The 16,844-nt window shown below is 31.8% G+C and overlaps 1 protein-coding gene across 1 annotated transcript in view; it reads left to right on the top strand.

Moving 5' to 3' along the window:
* Positions 1-944: 944 nt before the first annotated feature.
* LOC111698237 (zinc metalloproteinase nas-4) overlaps positions 945-16,844 on the top strand; it is a 22,975-nt gene continuing 7,075 nt past the window's right edge. The window contains exons 1-10 of the mRNA XM_023468521.1: positions 945-1,026; positions 1,447-1,493; positions 1,872-1,991; positions 3,110-3,207; positions 3,837-3,900; positions 4,448-4,526; positions 4,935-5,041; positions 8,498-8,606; positions 9,860-9,931; positions 12,034-12,108. Coding sequence (XP_023324289.1) covers positions 965-1,026; positions 1,447-1,493; positions 1,872-1,991; positions 3,110-3,207; positions 3,837-3,900; positions 4,448-4,526; positions 4,935-5,041; positions 8,498-8,606; positions 9,860-9,931; positions 12,034-12,108 — 833 coding nt within the window. The 5' untranslated portion in view covers positions 945-964. The remainder of the gene's footprint in view (positions 1,027-1,446; positions 1,494-1,871; positions 1,992-3,109; positions 3,208-3,836; positions 3,901-4,447; positions 4,527-4,934; positions 5,042-8,497; positions 8,607-9,859; positions 9,932-12,033; positions 12,109-16,844) is intronic.

Genomic DNA, 16,844 nt, shown 5'->3' with positions numbered 1-16,844 from the left:
GAGATTGCTATATCAATCTGATAGCATAGTTCAACGCGGCGGCTAGAGTATGCTATACATCTATAGAGCATATGGCTATAGAGAAAATGTATCGCCAATTTTAAACGCGAAACAGTCATTTAGTTTAAATATGTCACGCAAAACCATAAATATTTAAGATGCAAAATTCTCAAAAAACTGGAGAATGATAAGAAACTGGCCCAAACATATCTTGTAATGTATTGTTTAAATCAACTTTTTTCATTCTATTAATGTAAGATTAAGAAACCTTCAAACCCTACCCAACTAAAACTTAAAATAGAAAACTCCAGCACAATATCTCATAAAACTTAAGAAAAATGTTTTGACAGTAAAAATAAGAAATTAATTAAAAAAGATTTCAAAATATTTTTCGAAGTTTCTTGAGAATTAAATTTTACAAGAAGACGTGCTTAGACTCTATACTAACTTTAATTGAAGTCAGTCACAAAAAAGATGAATCAAAAATATCTATCTGAGCCCACTCCTGTATGCCGAGTCCATTGGCGCCTGATCCAATCAGGGTTTAGGCATGTGTTTGTTGTCTATTCTGAACCAATAGAAAGAATATGGCGGTAACATCTATCTTACTATCCATCTCATTATCATTAGAGATATGAACCCTTCAATTGGCGCTATCAGTGAATGGAAATATTTACTTATAATGAAAGTATAGTGAGCCCGCGATTTAAAAATTTCGGGAGCTTTCTGATTCAATGTGTGTGTATAGTCGAAGTTTATAATTGCCCATTTTAAGATTTTAATTTAAATTTATGACAATAATAATTCACACACTAAATTATTATCATAAATCCATTGCCAAAATCTGTAGATCATTCACTCCATAAAGTTAGAAGTGGAGGTTGGCTTCAGCGCTCAGCTTTTTTCAAATTGCTATTCAAACATATTCTCAAAATTTGCTTTTCAGATTTCTAGTTTTTAAGCAATGCTTTCTCTAGTTGGAGCGAGGACTTTATTACTCTTTACTTTCCTTCTTTTTCTGTACAGGTACAGGTACAGGTACAGGTACAGGTACAGGTACAGGTACAGGTACAGTTACAGGTACAGGTACAGGTACAGGTACAGGTACAGGTACAGATACAGATACAGATACAGATACAGATACAGGTACAGGTACAGGTAAAGGTACAGGTACAGGTACAGATACAGATACAGATACAGGTTCAGATACAGATACAGACACAGATACAGATATAGATACAGATACAGATACAGATACAGATACAGATACAGATACAGATACAGACACAAGTACAGGTACAGGTACAGGTACAAGTACAGCTTCAGATACAGATACAGATACAGATACAGATACAGATACAGATACAGATACAGATACAGATACAGATACAGATACAGATACAGATACAGATACATATAACTGAACGGTAAAAAACCTTTTTTCAGAGAATCCCTTTGTAATCCTGTAGAATCACAAATTATAATTGAAAAAGGTAAATTATTTAATTTCTAAGATTTTAAAATGTAAAATGTAACAGGCAAGATTTTGTAATCCTGGGATCAAATCTAATGAATCGCGATAAGTCATGAGTTGAACTACTTCTCCAATGCTCCGGTTCCAGTTCAAGAAACGTGATTTTATCTTAGTCAAAGTAGTTCAAAAACTTCTCACTTAATTAAATTAAATAAATTGAGTCTTTGCCATGAACTCAAATTGTCTAATCCTTATATCTTTTAAACCCAATGTCGTAGACCTGTGATATTTCAAACTATGAATTATATTAGATCAAAGTTTGAAGGGGTAAACCATCAGGTTTCAAAGATATAGGGATTATAAAATCAGAGTTTCCGGCAAGGAATTAACAATGTAGACTCCGATGAAAAAGAAGATTTTTTCCCTCATCTTCCAAATCTTCCTGAAGAGAAGATAATGTTTGCTGTGGAGGAAAATACGGACTGGATGGAAGATTTAGCTAAACTAGATACTACAGGTTATATACTAGATACTACAGGTTAGATATTAAATACTCCTGGTTAGAGACACTAGATATTACAGGTTAGAAACTAGATACTACAAGTTAGAAACTAGAAACTACTGGTTATTGATACTACAGGTTATAAACTAGATACTACTGGTTAGATACTAGATACTATCATACTATTGGTTAGATACAAGATACTACAAGTTAGATACTAGATACCACTGGTTAGATAATAGATACTACAGATAAGATACTAGATACTACTGGTTAGATACTAGATACTACTGGTTAGATACTATATACTACAGGTTAGATACTAGAGACTACAGGTTAGATACTATATACTACAGGTTAGATACTAGATACTGCTGGTTAGATACTAGATACTACTGGTTAGATACTAGAGACTACTGGTTAGATACTATATACTACAGGTTAGATACTAGATACTACTGGTTAGATACTAGATACTACTGGTTAGATACTAGAGACTACTGGTTAGGTACTAGATACTACAGGTTATATACTTGATACTACAGGTTATATACTAGATAATACTGGTTAGATACTAGATCCTGCAGGTTAGATAATAGATACTACAGGTTAGATACTATATACTACAGGTTAGATACTAGATACTACTGGTTAGATACTAGATACTACTAGTTAGATACTAGAGACTACTGGTTAGGTACTAGATACAACATGCAAGATACTAGATACTACAGGTTATACACTAAATACTCATGTTAGATACTAATACTGCAAGTTAGATACTAGATACTACTGGTTAGATATTAGATACTACAGGTTAGATATTAGATACTACAGGTTAGATATTAGATACTACAGGTTAGATACTATATACTACTGGTTAGATAATAGATACTACAGGTTAGATACTAGATACTACTAGTTAGATACTAGATACTACAGGTTAGATACTAGATACTACAGGTTAGATATAGATACTATCATACTATTGGTTAGATACAAGATACTACAAGTTAGATACTAGATACTACAGGTTAGATACTAGATACTACAGGTTAGATACTAGATACTACTGGTTAGATTAGATAGAAATTTTAATTTTTTGAGATTTAAACTAATATTTGAATAATTAGGATATCCGTTGGAAGATTGGGAGGTGAATATCTGGCCTCGAAACCATGATTATCTATTCCTTAAATCAAACCTAGATCAGGATAATAATCTTCTCGAGGTAAAAACCGAACTCGATCACAACAATGATAAGACCGGGCCGACTTTGAAGCGCTGCGATTTCGAAAGCTTGTTTTGAGCTTCATTTTTAAAGGAGTACTTTAAAAAATGTTGATAATTATTAAAAGGGTATAATTAATGTTCTTTTCGATAAATTAACAATTGTTTTTACAATAATTATCTATAATTCTGTCTGGCAGGGACATCTTTATTTGAAACGGAAGGCTAACTTTGGATTCTCATTTTAAAAATATGGGAATTATCATCCTTTTGTAAGTAGGTGAATCACTGCAAAGAAAGAGATTAAGATAGGTTTCAAAAATCTCTCTCTTTTATCTGCAGATTTTGACATGAAACTCAACAATTAATTAAGGAGTCGTCTTTGTTTAACCTTTTTTGGTGTAATTTTTAACAATCATAACTTTGTTTTTGTCACAAAGTCAAATGTTCTTATCACTATATATTTGTAACCTGATGGTGCAAACCTTTTATATTTCAAACCTAGAATAATCTACAGTTCTAATTTAAAGATAACAAAGGGCGACTGTTCTTCTGTAATATGCTGATTTATGACTTGAAAAATTGAAATTTATATTTTTTTTTAAAACATTATTTTTACATTTTGTCTAGGGAGATATAGCAGGGGTAAGGTTGGAGGTGGAAGGAAACAATGTCTCAAAAAATGCACTTTTAGGTAAATTTTTAAATATTCTTTTAAGTAAAAAAAAATTCCTTTAATTTACATTTATAAGGAAAAATTATCAGTAAAACAAAAACAGAAATCAATAATGATAATTTTGATTTAAATCAATCAATTTTAACTTGTTAAGAGATTATCATGTTTTTCTTGATAATATTTTATTTTAACTTTTAAAAATATCTTTTTCATTGTTTTAAGCTTATTTTTTAAAATTTTTAAACACTTAACTCCATGTTTAGGTGCTGGGAAGTTTTTCAAAAACTTTTTAAAAGTGTCTTCCTTCAAAATGATAAAATGTTCCAGATCGACAATGATTATGTCCCATTCTTTCTGTTCTGTATATCATGAACTCTTTTGAGAAAAGCTACAAAAACTAGTATTTTGTTGTTGTTACTATTTTTGAAGTGTTTATCATTTATTGCATATTTTTCCCAATAATTCAATTCCAAAACTTTGAAAGAAAAAATTTAGTTTTGAACCTTTAGTGTGAGGTCTAAAAAGCGTCAAAAATTTTATTTTTATTTTTATTTGTGTATTTCAGTTAAACGATGGGAAAATTCAGTTGTTCCTTATGTTATATCATCGAGATATTCTTTTTGGGAGAGAGGGGTTATTGTACGGTTAGTATTCATTTATTCATTTATTCATTTATTCATTTATTAATTTATTCATTTATTCATTTATTCCTTTATTCATTTATTCATTTATTCATTTATTCATTTATTCATTTATTCATTTATTCATTTATTCATTTATTCATTTATTCATTTATTTATTTATTCATCCTTTCATTTATTCATTTCTTCGTTTATTCATTTATTCATTTATTCATTTATTCATTTATTCATCTAATTATCTAATTATTAATAAATCTATTTCCCTATTCATCCTTTCATCTATCTATATATTCATCCTATAAAAAATCAAATATTGATTCATTGATTGACAAGTTTTGCATCTAAATTTAAACGCCATTCCGTGAAAGTAAAAAGTTCACAGTTTAAAGTTAAAATTGAAAAATTGTTCAGGGGTTTGAATGAGGTGGAGCAGAAAACCTGTTTAAGTATCCGACCTAGGATATCCGAGGAGAACTATATCCATATACTCCCTGGAGCAGGCTGCTATAGTTCTATAGGTATAGGAAATATATGTGAAGTAAAGGAAGCGATTACTCACCACAAAGTAATAGTTTAACCGTTTGTAGCCTGTAAACTTAAGATTTTCAAATTTGCCCTTTTGATTTTGCAGATATCATAGTTTGAAATATCAACGGTTCAGGACATCGGGCTGCAACTAACATTTTCTTATCCCTATTTCTTAAACCTAAAATTGGGTAAAACCGTTGATATTTTAAAATTAGATTATTTGATCAAACAGAATTCTTAGTTTTTAATATCGAAGATCTCCGATATTTTGATGCAAAGATTTTAGAGACCAGAATATCAGATCAGTTCCTTTGAATTCAATGTTTTATTGTGTGTTTTATTTTGATATACTCTGCTGCCATCTAGAGCCCAATGTCTTAATCGTGCTACCATAGGTCGTATCTTTCTATCTTCACTACTCTGGTAGAGCCAAAGAGAATAGAATATATATTAGAGTGGAATTTAGAAAATCCCTCGGTATGAATTTTTCAGTCCCTTTCAGCCTGAAAGGGAGTTCAAAGTGTACAAATCATGTAAATGTTCGCAAATTATATGCAGTAGAATACATTAATACATGACTATCCATTTCAACTTCGAATTTTTTAAAGCTGTTGAATAAACTGTATAATGAATTAGGTGAATAAAAAACATCATTTGATTTATAGTTATAACGGAAAATCATCGTTTGTAAAGTGAAAGGCATAGAGTCTATGTGAAATGATCATTGGTCAATTATGAAACCAGCCTATTTCATAATTTGGTTTTCTTTTAATATTAATTTTGATTTTCTATAACCATAGCGTAACCATAGTGTGACTCAAAGAATTATAATGTAAAGATAGTTATTTCAAAAGTGTACGCATTTTTTGCACTGCAGTGTACTGTCTCTGGACTGTAAAGTAAACACCAGGGAATAGGTAAACACAAGACGGATGTTACGGCCTGACATGGGATCCATTTTCACATAAAAAAAATCAATGACATATTTTGGTTATTGGAAACTATTATGTGAATTATCAAAATTATCAAAATTAAATGGTTTTATCCACCACGTATACTAAAGGAACCCCGCCCAGAGAGAACTGGTTTAAATATGTACGCAGAGAATACGCAAAAGCAATTAACTTTCCTTGCATTATTACCTTGGTGTGACTATGGTTCTAACTATGGTAGCACGACTACGAAATTGGACATATGGTAAAGCAGACACTTCGGTAGATATACATTATACACTATAGGAATTATTAAAATAAAAACAAAGCTGGTCCAAAAAATTGCATTAACACGTGTTTAAGAATTGTTTAAAGTCCATCTAAACAAGTTTATATGAACCAAATATAAATAACCCCTTTAAACATGTTTTTATGAACAATCATGAAAGCAAGTTTTTATGAACAATCCCTTTAACCTCTTTAATACGAGCTAATATCCCTTTAAACGAGTTCATATGAACAAATCCTTTAATATGTATTATGTAAATTGTAGAGATACAAAAACAAAGAAAAGATAAAAACACATATTTTATTAAAGATATAGAATACATATAGTTGAGTTAGTCCTGTACTAAAGTTAGCTTTATAGAATATATAAACTACATAAACTAGATTTAAGATTGTTCTACAGGGTGTCCCAATAAACTACATAAACTAGATTTAAGATTGTTCTACAGTTTAATCTTTTATAGATAACTTATGTAATAATTTGGCAATAAAAGAAACAAGTTTACAAGGAAAACAGACATTATAGATCAAGGTAATAATGCGAGGAAAGTTATTTCATAGGAGTACGCATTTTTTGTACTGCAGTGTACTGTCTTTGGACGGAAAAGTAAACACAAGACGTATTCCACAGCCTGACATGGAATCCATTTTCACAAAAATAATCTATGAAATATTCTGGTCATATGGAACTGTTATGTGAATTATCAAAATTATCAAAATTAAATGCTTTAATCCTCCTCGGATACTAGATGAACACTGATTTATTCTGATCTATCTTGTTTACGAATTCCGCCCATAGAGAACTGGTTTAAATATGTACGCAGAGTATACACAACTGCAATACACTTTCCTTGCATTATAACCTTGTTATAAATCATCCTTTGAGTGTTACATTGGATAACCTGTAGAAAATATAATTGTTCTACAGTCTACAATACATAGTATAATAGAACTTGTAGAAATTTATTATTTATACATATGATATTTAGAGGTAATGAGCAGAGGCGCAACTAGGACTTTGGCTAGGGGGGGCAATATATTATTTTGTTAGGGTTTGGGGGGGGGGGTGAATGGGGGTTTCCGCCCCTTTTTCGAAAATTTTTCAAAAAAAATGCTTTTTTAAGGGTTTGAAGTCGAAAAAAAGGAAATTTTAAGTTGTTGCATGCAGATTTGGCTGTGTTCAATTCAAATCGATTTTTTGTTCTTGTGTTTTTACAAAATTTATACTTCCAACAGCTGTAAAATGAATGATATGAGTCAATTCATTGAATATGTGTGCGAATCGCAAAAGAGTATTTTTTAAGTACCTGGTTTAATTACAGATTAAATTGCAAGAAATAATCATTTATAGTTTCTGGAAAAAAAAACATAAAAATACATAGGTAAATAATAATTTCAATCATCTACATTGAAAAAGGACAGATAATGTTACCTTTTCTCTTGAAGTTATTGAATTAATGATTGATCTAACCAACATTCATAATCTAAATTCATTTTCGATTTTACAGAACTTCTGTCAAAGAAGATAAATCTTGTTAGTTATCAAATATGATAATCAGTTAGAAATTTGCCAGGTTCAGAATTTTCTCTAGATTTGGAACTGAGTTTTTGCCACAAACTCAAATATTCTAATCCCTAAATCTTTGCACCGAGTGGTGTAAACATTTGATATTTCAAACTTGGAATATTTTACCATAAGAATTCAAAGTTTGATATCTACGAGTACTCTATAAACTCAACACAAATAAAATACAATTCAGAACTTTTTTTTACGTTAAATGTTTACAATAGCCTTTATCCTTGAGAATTGAGAAAGATAAAAATATTCTTTTTAAAACTAACTATAGTATAATAAAATTTCTACAATAACTCTATTGGTTTTCTTATTCCTGTGATACTGATTTTCGCCATTCTTTCTTTCTTTTCATTCTGCAGGGGGGGGCACGCCCCCCCCTCTCAGGTGCTAGGGGAGGGCGCGCGCCCGGCCGCCCCCCCTAGTTGCGCCTCTGGTAATGAGAAAACAGTGGATTAACTGTGGTCTCCGTTCTTTCTTTGAATATTCAAACATCCCAGAGAAATTTGTTTGGGGGGGATTGTGATGTAGATATATATAATATGTCACTTAAAAAAAACTGTAGGCCTAAGTTCATGGACTTAGGGTCTGATAAATAAATAAATAGTGCAAAAAAAGCGTGCACGTACAATGTACATGTATGTGTACTGCAGGTTCACGAGGCGGTGTACAGGTTTTGTCTCTAGGCTCTGGTTGTGTTCACCAGGGTATTGTTGTACATGAACTTCTTCATGCTCTCGGACTATGGCATGAACAATCAAGGTAAATATAATAGAGTTGTAATAGTACATCCTTGTATAGTAGATAGAGAATAGGTGTACTTGAATACTAGCAGAATCAGATAGATGTAGATTAGGTGCTAGTATATCCTTGTATAGATACAAGTATAGTAGATAGAGAATAGGTGTACTTGAATACTAGACTAGAGGTGCTAGTATATCCTTGTATAGATACAAGTATAGTAGATAGAGAATGGGTGTACTTGAATACTAGCAGAATCAGATAGATGTAGATTAGGTCCTAGTATATCCTTGTCTAGGTACAAGTATAGTAGATAGAGAATAGGTGTACTTGAATACTAGCAGAATCAGATAGATGTAGATTAGGTGCTAGTGTATCCTTATATAGATACAAGTATAGTAGAGAGAGAATAGGTGTACTTGAATACTAGCAGAATTAGATAGATGTAGATTAGGTGCTAGTATATCCTTGTATAGATACAAGTAGATAGAGAATAGATGTACTTGAGTACTAGCAGAAGCAGATAGATGTAGATATTTAAAAACATTTCTCACACTAGACTAGAGGTGCTAGTATATCCCTGTTTAAATATGTTAACGATTCTTAACGAAGGGTCGTCGTTAACGATCGTTAATGAAGGGTTGTCGTTAACAATCGTTAAAGAAACGATGAAATTTATAAAAAAAAACTGTCGTTTTTGAAAAAGCGATAGTTTCTGAAAAAAAGTACATGCAACTTTATCAAATGTCGTCTTACATGAAGGTAAAAAGTTGTGGGGGAGCTAAAACTGCTCAATGATAAGTACCGATGCCTTTAAGGGCGGTTTTTCTCTTCTCTCCTCTCTTCATTAATTATTTTTAACGAAGGATTATTGGTAACGAAGGTTAACGAAGGGTAGTCGCTAACAATCGTTAACAAAGGGACGTCGTTAACGATCGTCAACAAAACGATTAGCTTAATAAAAAACGATCAATTTGAAAAACTTTCGTCTATAAAAACGATCGGTTTGAAAACGACCGTTTTTAAAAAACTAACTTTAAAAAAATTTTAGCTCTTTTTATAATTTTTGTATACCATTTCTAGCCATCCCCTTTTTCGTATTACAAATATTTGTTACTTATGCCACTTTTTCTCCTCTATATGCAAAATTTTCATTCAAATAATTTTTCTTTTGACTTCCAAATTTTCCTGTGACACTTTTTCATGTTCTGATTTGAAATTGAGCCTACTTGTCCAAATTTATTGCAAGTTTTCTACTTGCATTTGTATTCTAGAATGGACAGGGATAGATTTGTAAAAATCTACTGGAAGAATATATTAACAGGCAGAGAGGATCAGTTTGCAAGGTACTGCTAGATATTCATTATTCTGAATTTAGAAACAAAAGAATCGCTTATATTTAAAAAAATCGATTATATACAACTTACGAAAAAATCTACTTTTCTAAATGTTGTGTTATTATACAAAACCACTAATAAACACATAGAGGAGTGTGGACTGTGGAATTGATAATATTAATTACCCCTGATTTAAATATAACTTTTTATTACCGGATCTCAATATACGTACCCTGTCATCCGGATTCCGTATTTACTACTCCTTAAATCCGATTCTCAAAATACGTACCCTTTCACCCGGATTCCGTATTTACTACTCCTTAAATCCGGATCTCAATATAGGTACCCTTTCAGCTGGAATCCGTATATTTACTACTCCTTAAATCCGAATCTCAATATAGGTACCCTTTTATCCGGATTCCGAATTTACTACTCCTTAATTCCAGGTCTTAATACGTACTCTGTCATCCAGATTCCATGTTTACTACTCCTTAAATCCGGATCTTAATACCCGTACCCTTTCAGCTGAAATCCGTATTTACTACTCCTTAAATCCGGATCTCAATATAGGTACCCTTTCATCCGGATTCCGAATTTACCACTCGTTAAATACTGTAGTATCTTTAATCTACATACATATACAGTATACAATATTCATATATCATTTGTGTATTTAAACCTTATCAGTTTGTAATCTTTTTAAAATCACCTTTTCCATTTAAGTTGAAATTTTTTCATTCTTGATAGTACAACAGCACTTTTAAAGGGAGTGACCGGCTATGTAAGGTTGTTGAACTGAGGACGCAGTGTTGTGGAAAACTTCTTTAGGATTCATTTGAGACATATTTCACTTTTTTAAAGATCTATAAATCCTGAGTTTGAGCGCAAATTCGACGTTCAAAACTCCTGATTTGGGGGTGGATAAGCTTTCAGAATTAGTTTTTTTAAAATTATTAATTAACGACGACATAATGTGTAAAAATATTCTACAATAAACTACAGACGCCATGTTTAGGAACATTTTGAGAAAATAAAAATTAATCTTATCATCGAAAATAAGTAATCTTGTTCAATTATTAGTTTCTATTATCTCATTATTCTAGTTTCTCGTTATTCACCAAGATGTTCGCAGATTTTCTATAATTACTATTGAAAAGACGACATTTAAAGAATTTCAAGAAATCTGCGAATAAATTCAAAGAAAATTAGAAATTCAATAAAAATAATGAAAACGAAATAATCGATTTTAGCATTGATTTATTGACAAATTTCTTTAATGAAATATGTTCCTAGCCATCTAATTAGATTACTCTATAATTTTTACTTTCTTTTTCGTTGTCGTTATTTAATAATTAAAAAAAAACTAATTCTGAAAGCGTATCCACCCCCAAATCAGGAGTTTTGAGCGTCGAATTTGCGCTCAAACTCAGGATTTACAGATCTTTAAAAAGTGAAATATGTCTCAAATGAATCCTAAAGAAGTTTTCGACAACACTAGGCATACTCAGTTCAACTACCTTACATAGCCGGCCACTCCCTTTAAGAACAATTAGTAAGAAAGAAGAAGAAATAAGAAAGAAGTAAGAAATAAATTAGTTGGCAAATTAGGTTGACACAACTTTGAAGTAAACAAATGTATACATATAGAAATTGCCAGAAAAAATCTTAATTTATCCATTTTGTGAATTTTTAATGAGACACAATTTTTACTTTAGTTGTAGATAAAAGTTTTTATGTACATTGTTCGTCTTACATATCAACACAGTGAAGACGACTTTCAATTTCTACATAGATTTCTACCAAGCTTTTAAACAACATGGATGCACATAAACATGGAAACAAAGAGGAGCTGTCAGCTGTCAGCTTCTCTTGTTTTCTGGTAAACTTGTAAATTGAAAAAAGTTTGTTAGAATTAAATCAAAACTTAAATAGAAAAGTCGGCTTCATTGCATAATAATCGCCAACCTGCACTTCACATAATTTAGGTAATTTCCTAGAGAGCGATTTTTGGACCCCCCCCATAAAAATCGTTTTCTAGGATAGACCCATCATTTCAATTAAATTTGATTTTAGTTTTAGAATCTTTTTTAATATTAAACTTATTTGTGAAGATACAGAGGAGATTTGTTTAACCAGAGTTATGATTACACCAGTATCATGCACTACGGACCAACTGCTTTCTCAAGGTAAGGGTTTTTCTATTAAAGGGATTGTAAGCGTAATTTCTAGTGACCCTCCATGCAAAGATGACAATGTCCGATTAAAAAACAGTTCCCATCAAAGCTTTGTCAGTTCCAGTATTTATTAGATAAGTTTATATTTTGTAGAACTGGTTATTTTTATTTGCGTTTAATCTACAAAAGTAATTTGCGCATTTCTACAGCAGGAAAATAGATAGAAATTATGCAAGTTAAACACTTTTAAACCAGAATGAAAGAAAAATCATTTTCTACAATTTTGACCAGATAAAGGTTTCAAGTGTGCTGTTGTGGATTGGCATTGCCATCTTTGCTTGGAGGGTCTCTTGAAAGTACATCATATAACTAAATATCTCTTTATATTTTTCTTTATAAAATATAATATAAAAGACCGTAAAACGTCTTAAGGGTTTCTAATACACGTGAGGTGCTCCAACATTATTATAATATATTTTAAAAAAACTTATTATATTGGCAGCTTTCAGAATCAATTTCTATTTTATTATTTCACAATTGATATTTTTTTATAATTCTAAAAACATTCATATTGTAACACAGTGACCCAAAGTTTGCTTCCTATCAGTAATAGGAGACGTCAAGTTGTCGACCAATGTAGGTGATAGAAGGAACGGCCTCAGTGCTGACTGTTGTTCAATTAAAACATGTAAATAAATACGACATTTAGAAATATGTTGTCTGATTAAAAATAAGGAGTTAACAGTGGTTGGGACACACTGTTGGGTTTCCGGTGCAGTTTACAGTGTTTGGGACACACTGTTGGTTTTCCTGTGCAGTCTACAGTGATTAGAACACACTGTTGGTTTTCCTGTGCAGTTTACAGTAATTGGGACAAATTGTTGGTTTTCATGTGTAGTTTACAGTAATTGGGACACAGTGTTGGTTTTCCTGTGCAGTCGACAGTAATTGGGACACATTGTTGGTTTTCATGTGCGGTTTACAGTGATTGGAACACACTGTTGGTTTTCCTGTGGAGTTTACAGTAGTTGGGACACACTGTTGGTTTTCCTGTGCAGTTTGCAGTAGTTGGGACACACTGTTAGTTTTCCGGTGCAGTGTTCTTTGATTGGGACAAACAATTTTATTGGAACTCACTGTTGGATTTTCTGTGGGGATTGCAGCAAATGTGACACTCTGTGAGTTTTTCTGTGCAGTTTACATTGATTGGGGCACGCTGTTAGTTTTCCTGTGCAGTTCATAGTGATTGGGACACAATTTACATTAATTGGGAGACAGTGATGGTTTTCCTGTGCTGTTAACAGTAATTGGGACACACTGCTGGTTTTCCGGTTCAGTGTACTTTTGTTGGGACATACTGTTGGTTTTCCTGAGCAGTTTACAGTAATTGGGACACAATGTTAATTTCTTATGCAGTTTAATATGACTGGGACACACTGTTGGTTTCCTTTGCAGTTCACAGTAATTGGAACACACTGTTAGTTTTCTTAGCAGTTTACAGTAATTGGGACACACTGTTGAACCTAGATAAAGTTTCATTATTGTGCAAGATTGATTATATGCATGTTTTAAATGAGTTTGATAGCATAGATATGAATCATCCCATTGTCAGATTTACAACTAAAATATTGCGCAGATCTGTGCACGAGTAATATATGTCTGCATCTTTTCAAACCGGGACATAAAATGAAACTAGCTCAACCCATAAAAGGGAGAGGGGGGGGGGTCGATGTGTTAAGAAAGGCCACATGAATGATGGGCTTTAAAAAAATAGATAAAAACAACGCAGCGAGGAAAATGAGAAGAATTGAATTCATGGAACAAAGGTAGATGCTATTATTAAATTAGGAGTGAGAAAATGGCTGCTATTAAATTAGGAGTCAGAAAATGGCTCTTATTAAATTAAGAGTGAGAAAATGGCTCTTATTAAATTAGGAGTGAGAAAATGGCTCTTATTAAATTAGGAGTGAGAAAATGGCTCTTATTAAATTAGGAGTGAGAAAATGGCTCCTATTAAATTAGTAGTGAGAAAATGGCTCTTATTAAATTAGGAGTGGGAAAATGGCTCTTATTAAATTAGAAGTGAAAAAATGGCTCTTATTAAATTAGAAGTGAGGAAAGGGCTCTTATTAAATTAGGAGTGAGAAAATGGCTCTAATTAAATTTAGAGTGAAAAAATGGATTTTATTCAATTAAGAGTGAAAAAATGGCTCTTATTAAATTAGGAGTGAAATAATGGCTCTTATTAAATTAGAAGTGAGAAAAGGGCTCTTATTAAATTAGGAGTGAGAAAATGGCTCTTATTAAATTAGTAGTGAGAAAATGGCTCTTATTAAATTAGGAGTGGGAAAATGGCTCTTATTAAATTAGTAGTGAGAAAATGGCTGCTATCAAATTAGGAGTGAGAAAATGGCTCTTATTAAATTTAGAGTGAAAAAATGGCTCTTATTAAATTAAGAGTGAAAAAATGGCTCTTATTAAATTAAGAGTGAAAAAATGGCTCTTATTGAATTAAGAGTGAAAAAATGGCTCTTATTAAATTAAGAGTGGGAAAATGGGGAGAAAGAAAATGGCTCCTTACTTAAAGGGACTGTGGATCTAATTTCAAGTGACCCTCCACTTAAAGAGTACTTGCCCGAATTACACTGGTAAACGTTTAACTTTCCTTATAGCAAAACAACAAGGATATCCTTGTTTTTCAATCTGAAAATTCTCTACTGTAAGGAACAATTTATGAAAAAACGACGATATCTTAGATAAAGGCGTCAGGGTTTCTGTTGTTTATCGAACATTCAACTCTTAAATCTGATATTCAACTCTTAAATCTGACATGCAACTCTTAAATCTGATATTCAACTCTTAAATCTGACATGCAACTCTTAAATCTGACATTCAACTCTTAAATCTGACATGCAACTCTTAACTCTGACATGCAACTCTTAAATCTGACATGCAAAACTTAAATCTGACATGCAAATCTTAAATCTGACATGAAACTCTTAAATCTGACATTCAACTCTAAATCTGACAAGCAACTCTTAACTCTGACCTGCAACTCTTAAATCTGATATGCAAAACTTAATTCTGACATGCTACTCTTAAATCTGACATGCAACTCTTAAATCTGACATATAACTCTTAAATCTGACATTCAACTCTTAAAAATCTGACATGCAAGTCTTAAATCTGACATGCAACTCTTAAATCTGACATTCAACTCTTAAATCTGACATGCAACTCTTAAATCGGACATGGAACTCTTAAATCTGACATTCCACTCTTAAATCTGACATGCAAAACTTAAATCTGACATGCAACTATTAAATCTGACATGCAACTCTTTCTGACATGCAACTCTTAAATCTGATATTCAACTCTTAAATCTGACATGCAACTCTTAAATCTGACATGCAACTCTTAAATCTGACACGCAACTCTTAAATCTGACATGCAACTCTTAAATCTGACATTCAACTCTTAATTAAAATTATTATTGAAATATGGGGGGGGTAAATCTGACATTCAACTCTTAATTAAAATTATTATTGAAATATGGGGGGGGGGGACTCTTCTTTAAAGTCGTCTACAGTCTGTATGCATACTGTAAAAATTACTCTGGTACGTCAAATGAACAGTATTTTATAAGTAATCTATCTTGATTTAATTGTCTAAGGAAACTATTTATACTATTTTCCCTCTGCATACGACAAAACGCAATAATTTGTAATAGAATTATAGGCTCAAATAGATAGATAGATAGATATAGCTTTTATATCTTATTTTTTTATTCAACTGAAATTTGCAATCATATGTATTTAGTTCTTTTAAAGATATAAAGAAACGTTTACAATTTTAAAAGCTCAGAATTAAGAATATTTGGAAATTTTTCTCTGATTAAAACTTTTCGTGAAGTAATACACAACTCCCTTAATTGTCATGGTCATTTTATTGTACGTGATTTAGCTAAAAATGTCGTCTTTAGTCTTTATTTATAAAGACTTGTATCCTGTATTCTATTGCACCCTGGTTGATTAGAGCGAAGTAACACTGTTTTCTTCCTCAATGTGTCTCAGGGCAATCCTGATTAAAACAAGTTGCTCCGGGTAATACTTAGCGTCCTATAGGTGGTTCAATTAATGAGTTGTTTAAAGAACCCCGAAACTGTTTAGTTAAAAACCAATAAATTCTATAGCAAAATAGTAAAAATTAGAATTAGAATAAGCAGACAATGTCGTCTTCGTTAGATTCAGAATTGCGCAAAACTATTTGGAGCTGAACGAGCAGTATCGTAATAAACTTAGTCTCGTTGTTTTTATTAAAAGCATATAAAACAAAGCTTATTTGCGTGGATACCTACAGTTACGAAACATCAAAAAATTAATTGACTCAATCATGTTCAAAAGTCGATTATTGAACTAATACATCTAGATCACTGTGAGATTTTTAATATTCAGCTAGATGCTTATCACTCATAAAACATTGAAAGGTGTGTCAATATTTGAGGGTTGTCTCAAATTTTTAGATTTTGTAAAATTTTGAAAATCCACGAAAACAAAAATTGCATAATCCGCAAAAACTTTTACTATTGCTTCCTCGAAGAGAAAATGCTGAAAGATTAAGCATCAATTATAAATTGCGCCCTAAGGCTAGTTAAAGAAAAGTTAACAACCCCCTTTTCGCCCTCCATGGATTTCACAGAAGAAATTTGTTCCTTCTTTTTTAGTAATTACCCCCCCCCCCCCCCTACA

Source organism: Eurytemora carolleeae, unplaced genomic scaffold (assembly GCF_000591075.1).
Source record: "Eurytemora carolleeae unplaced genomic scaffold, Eaff_2.0 scaffold248, whole genome shotgun sequence".
Taxonomy (NCBI): Eukaryota; Metazoa; Arthropoda; class Copepoda; order Calanoida; family Temoridae; genus Eurytemora; species Eurytemora carolleeae.
The sequence above is the reverse complement of the archived record's forward strand: the minus strand, read 5'-3'. Positions and strand labels throughout refer to the sequence as shown.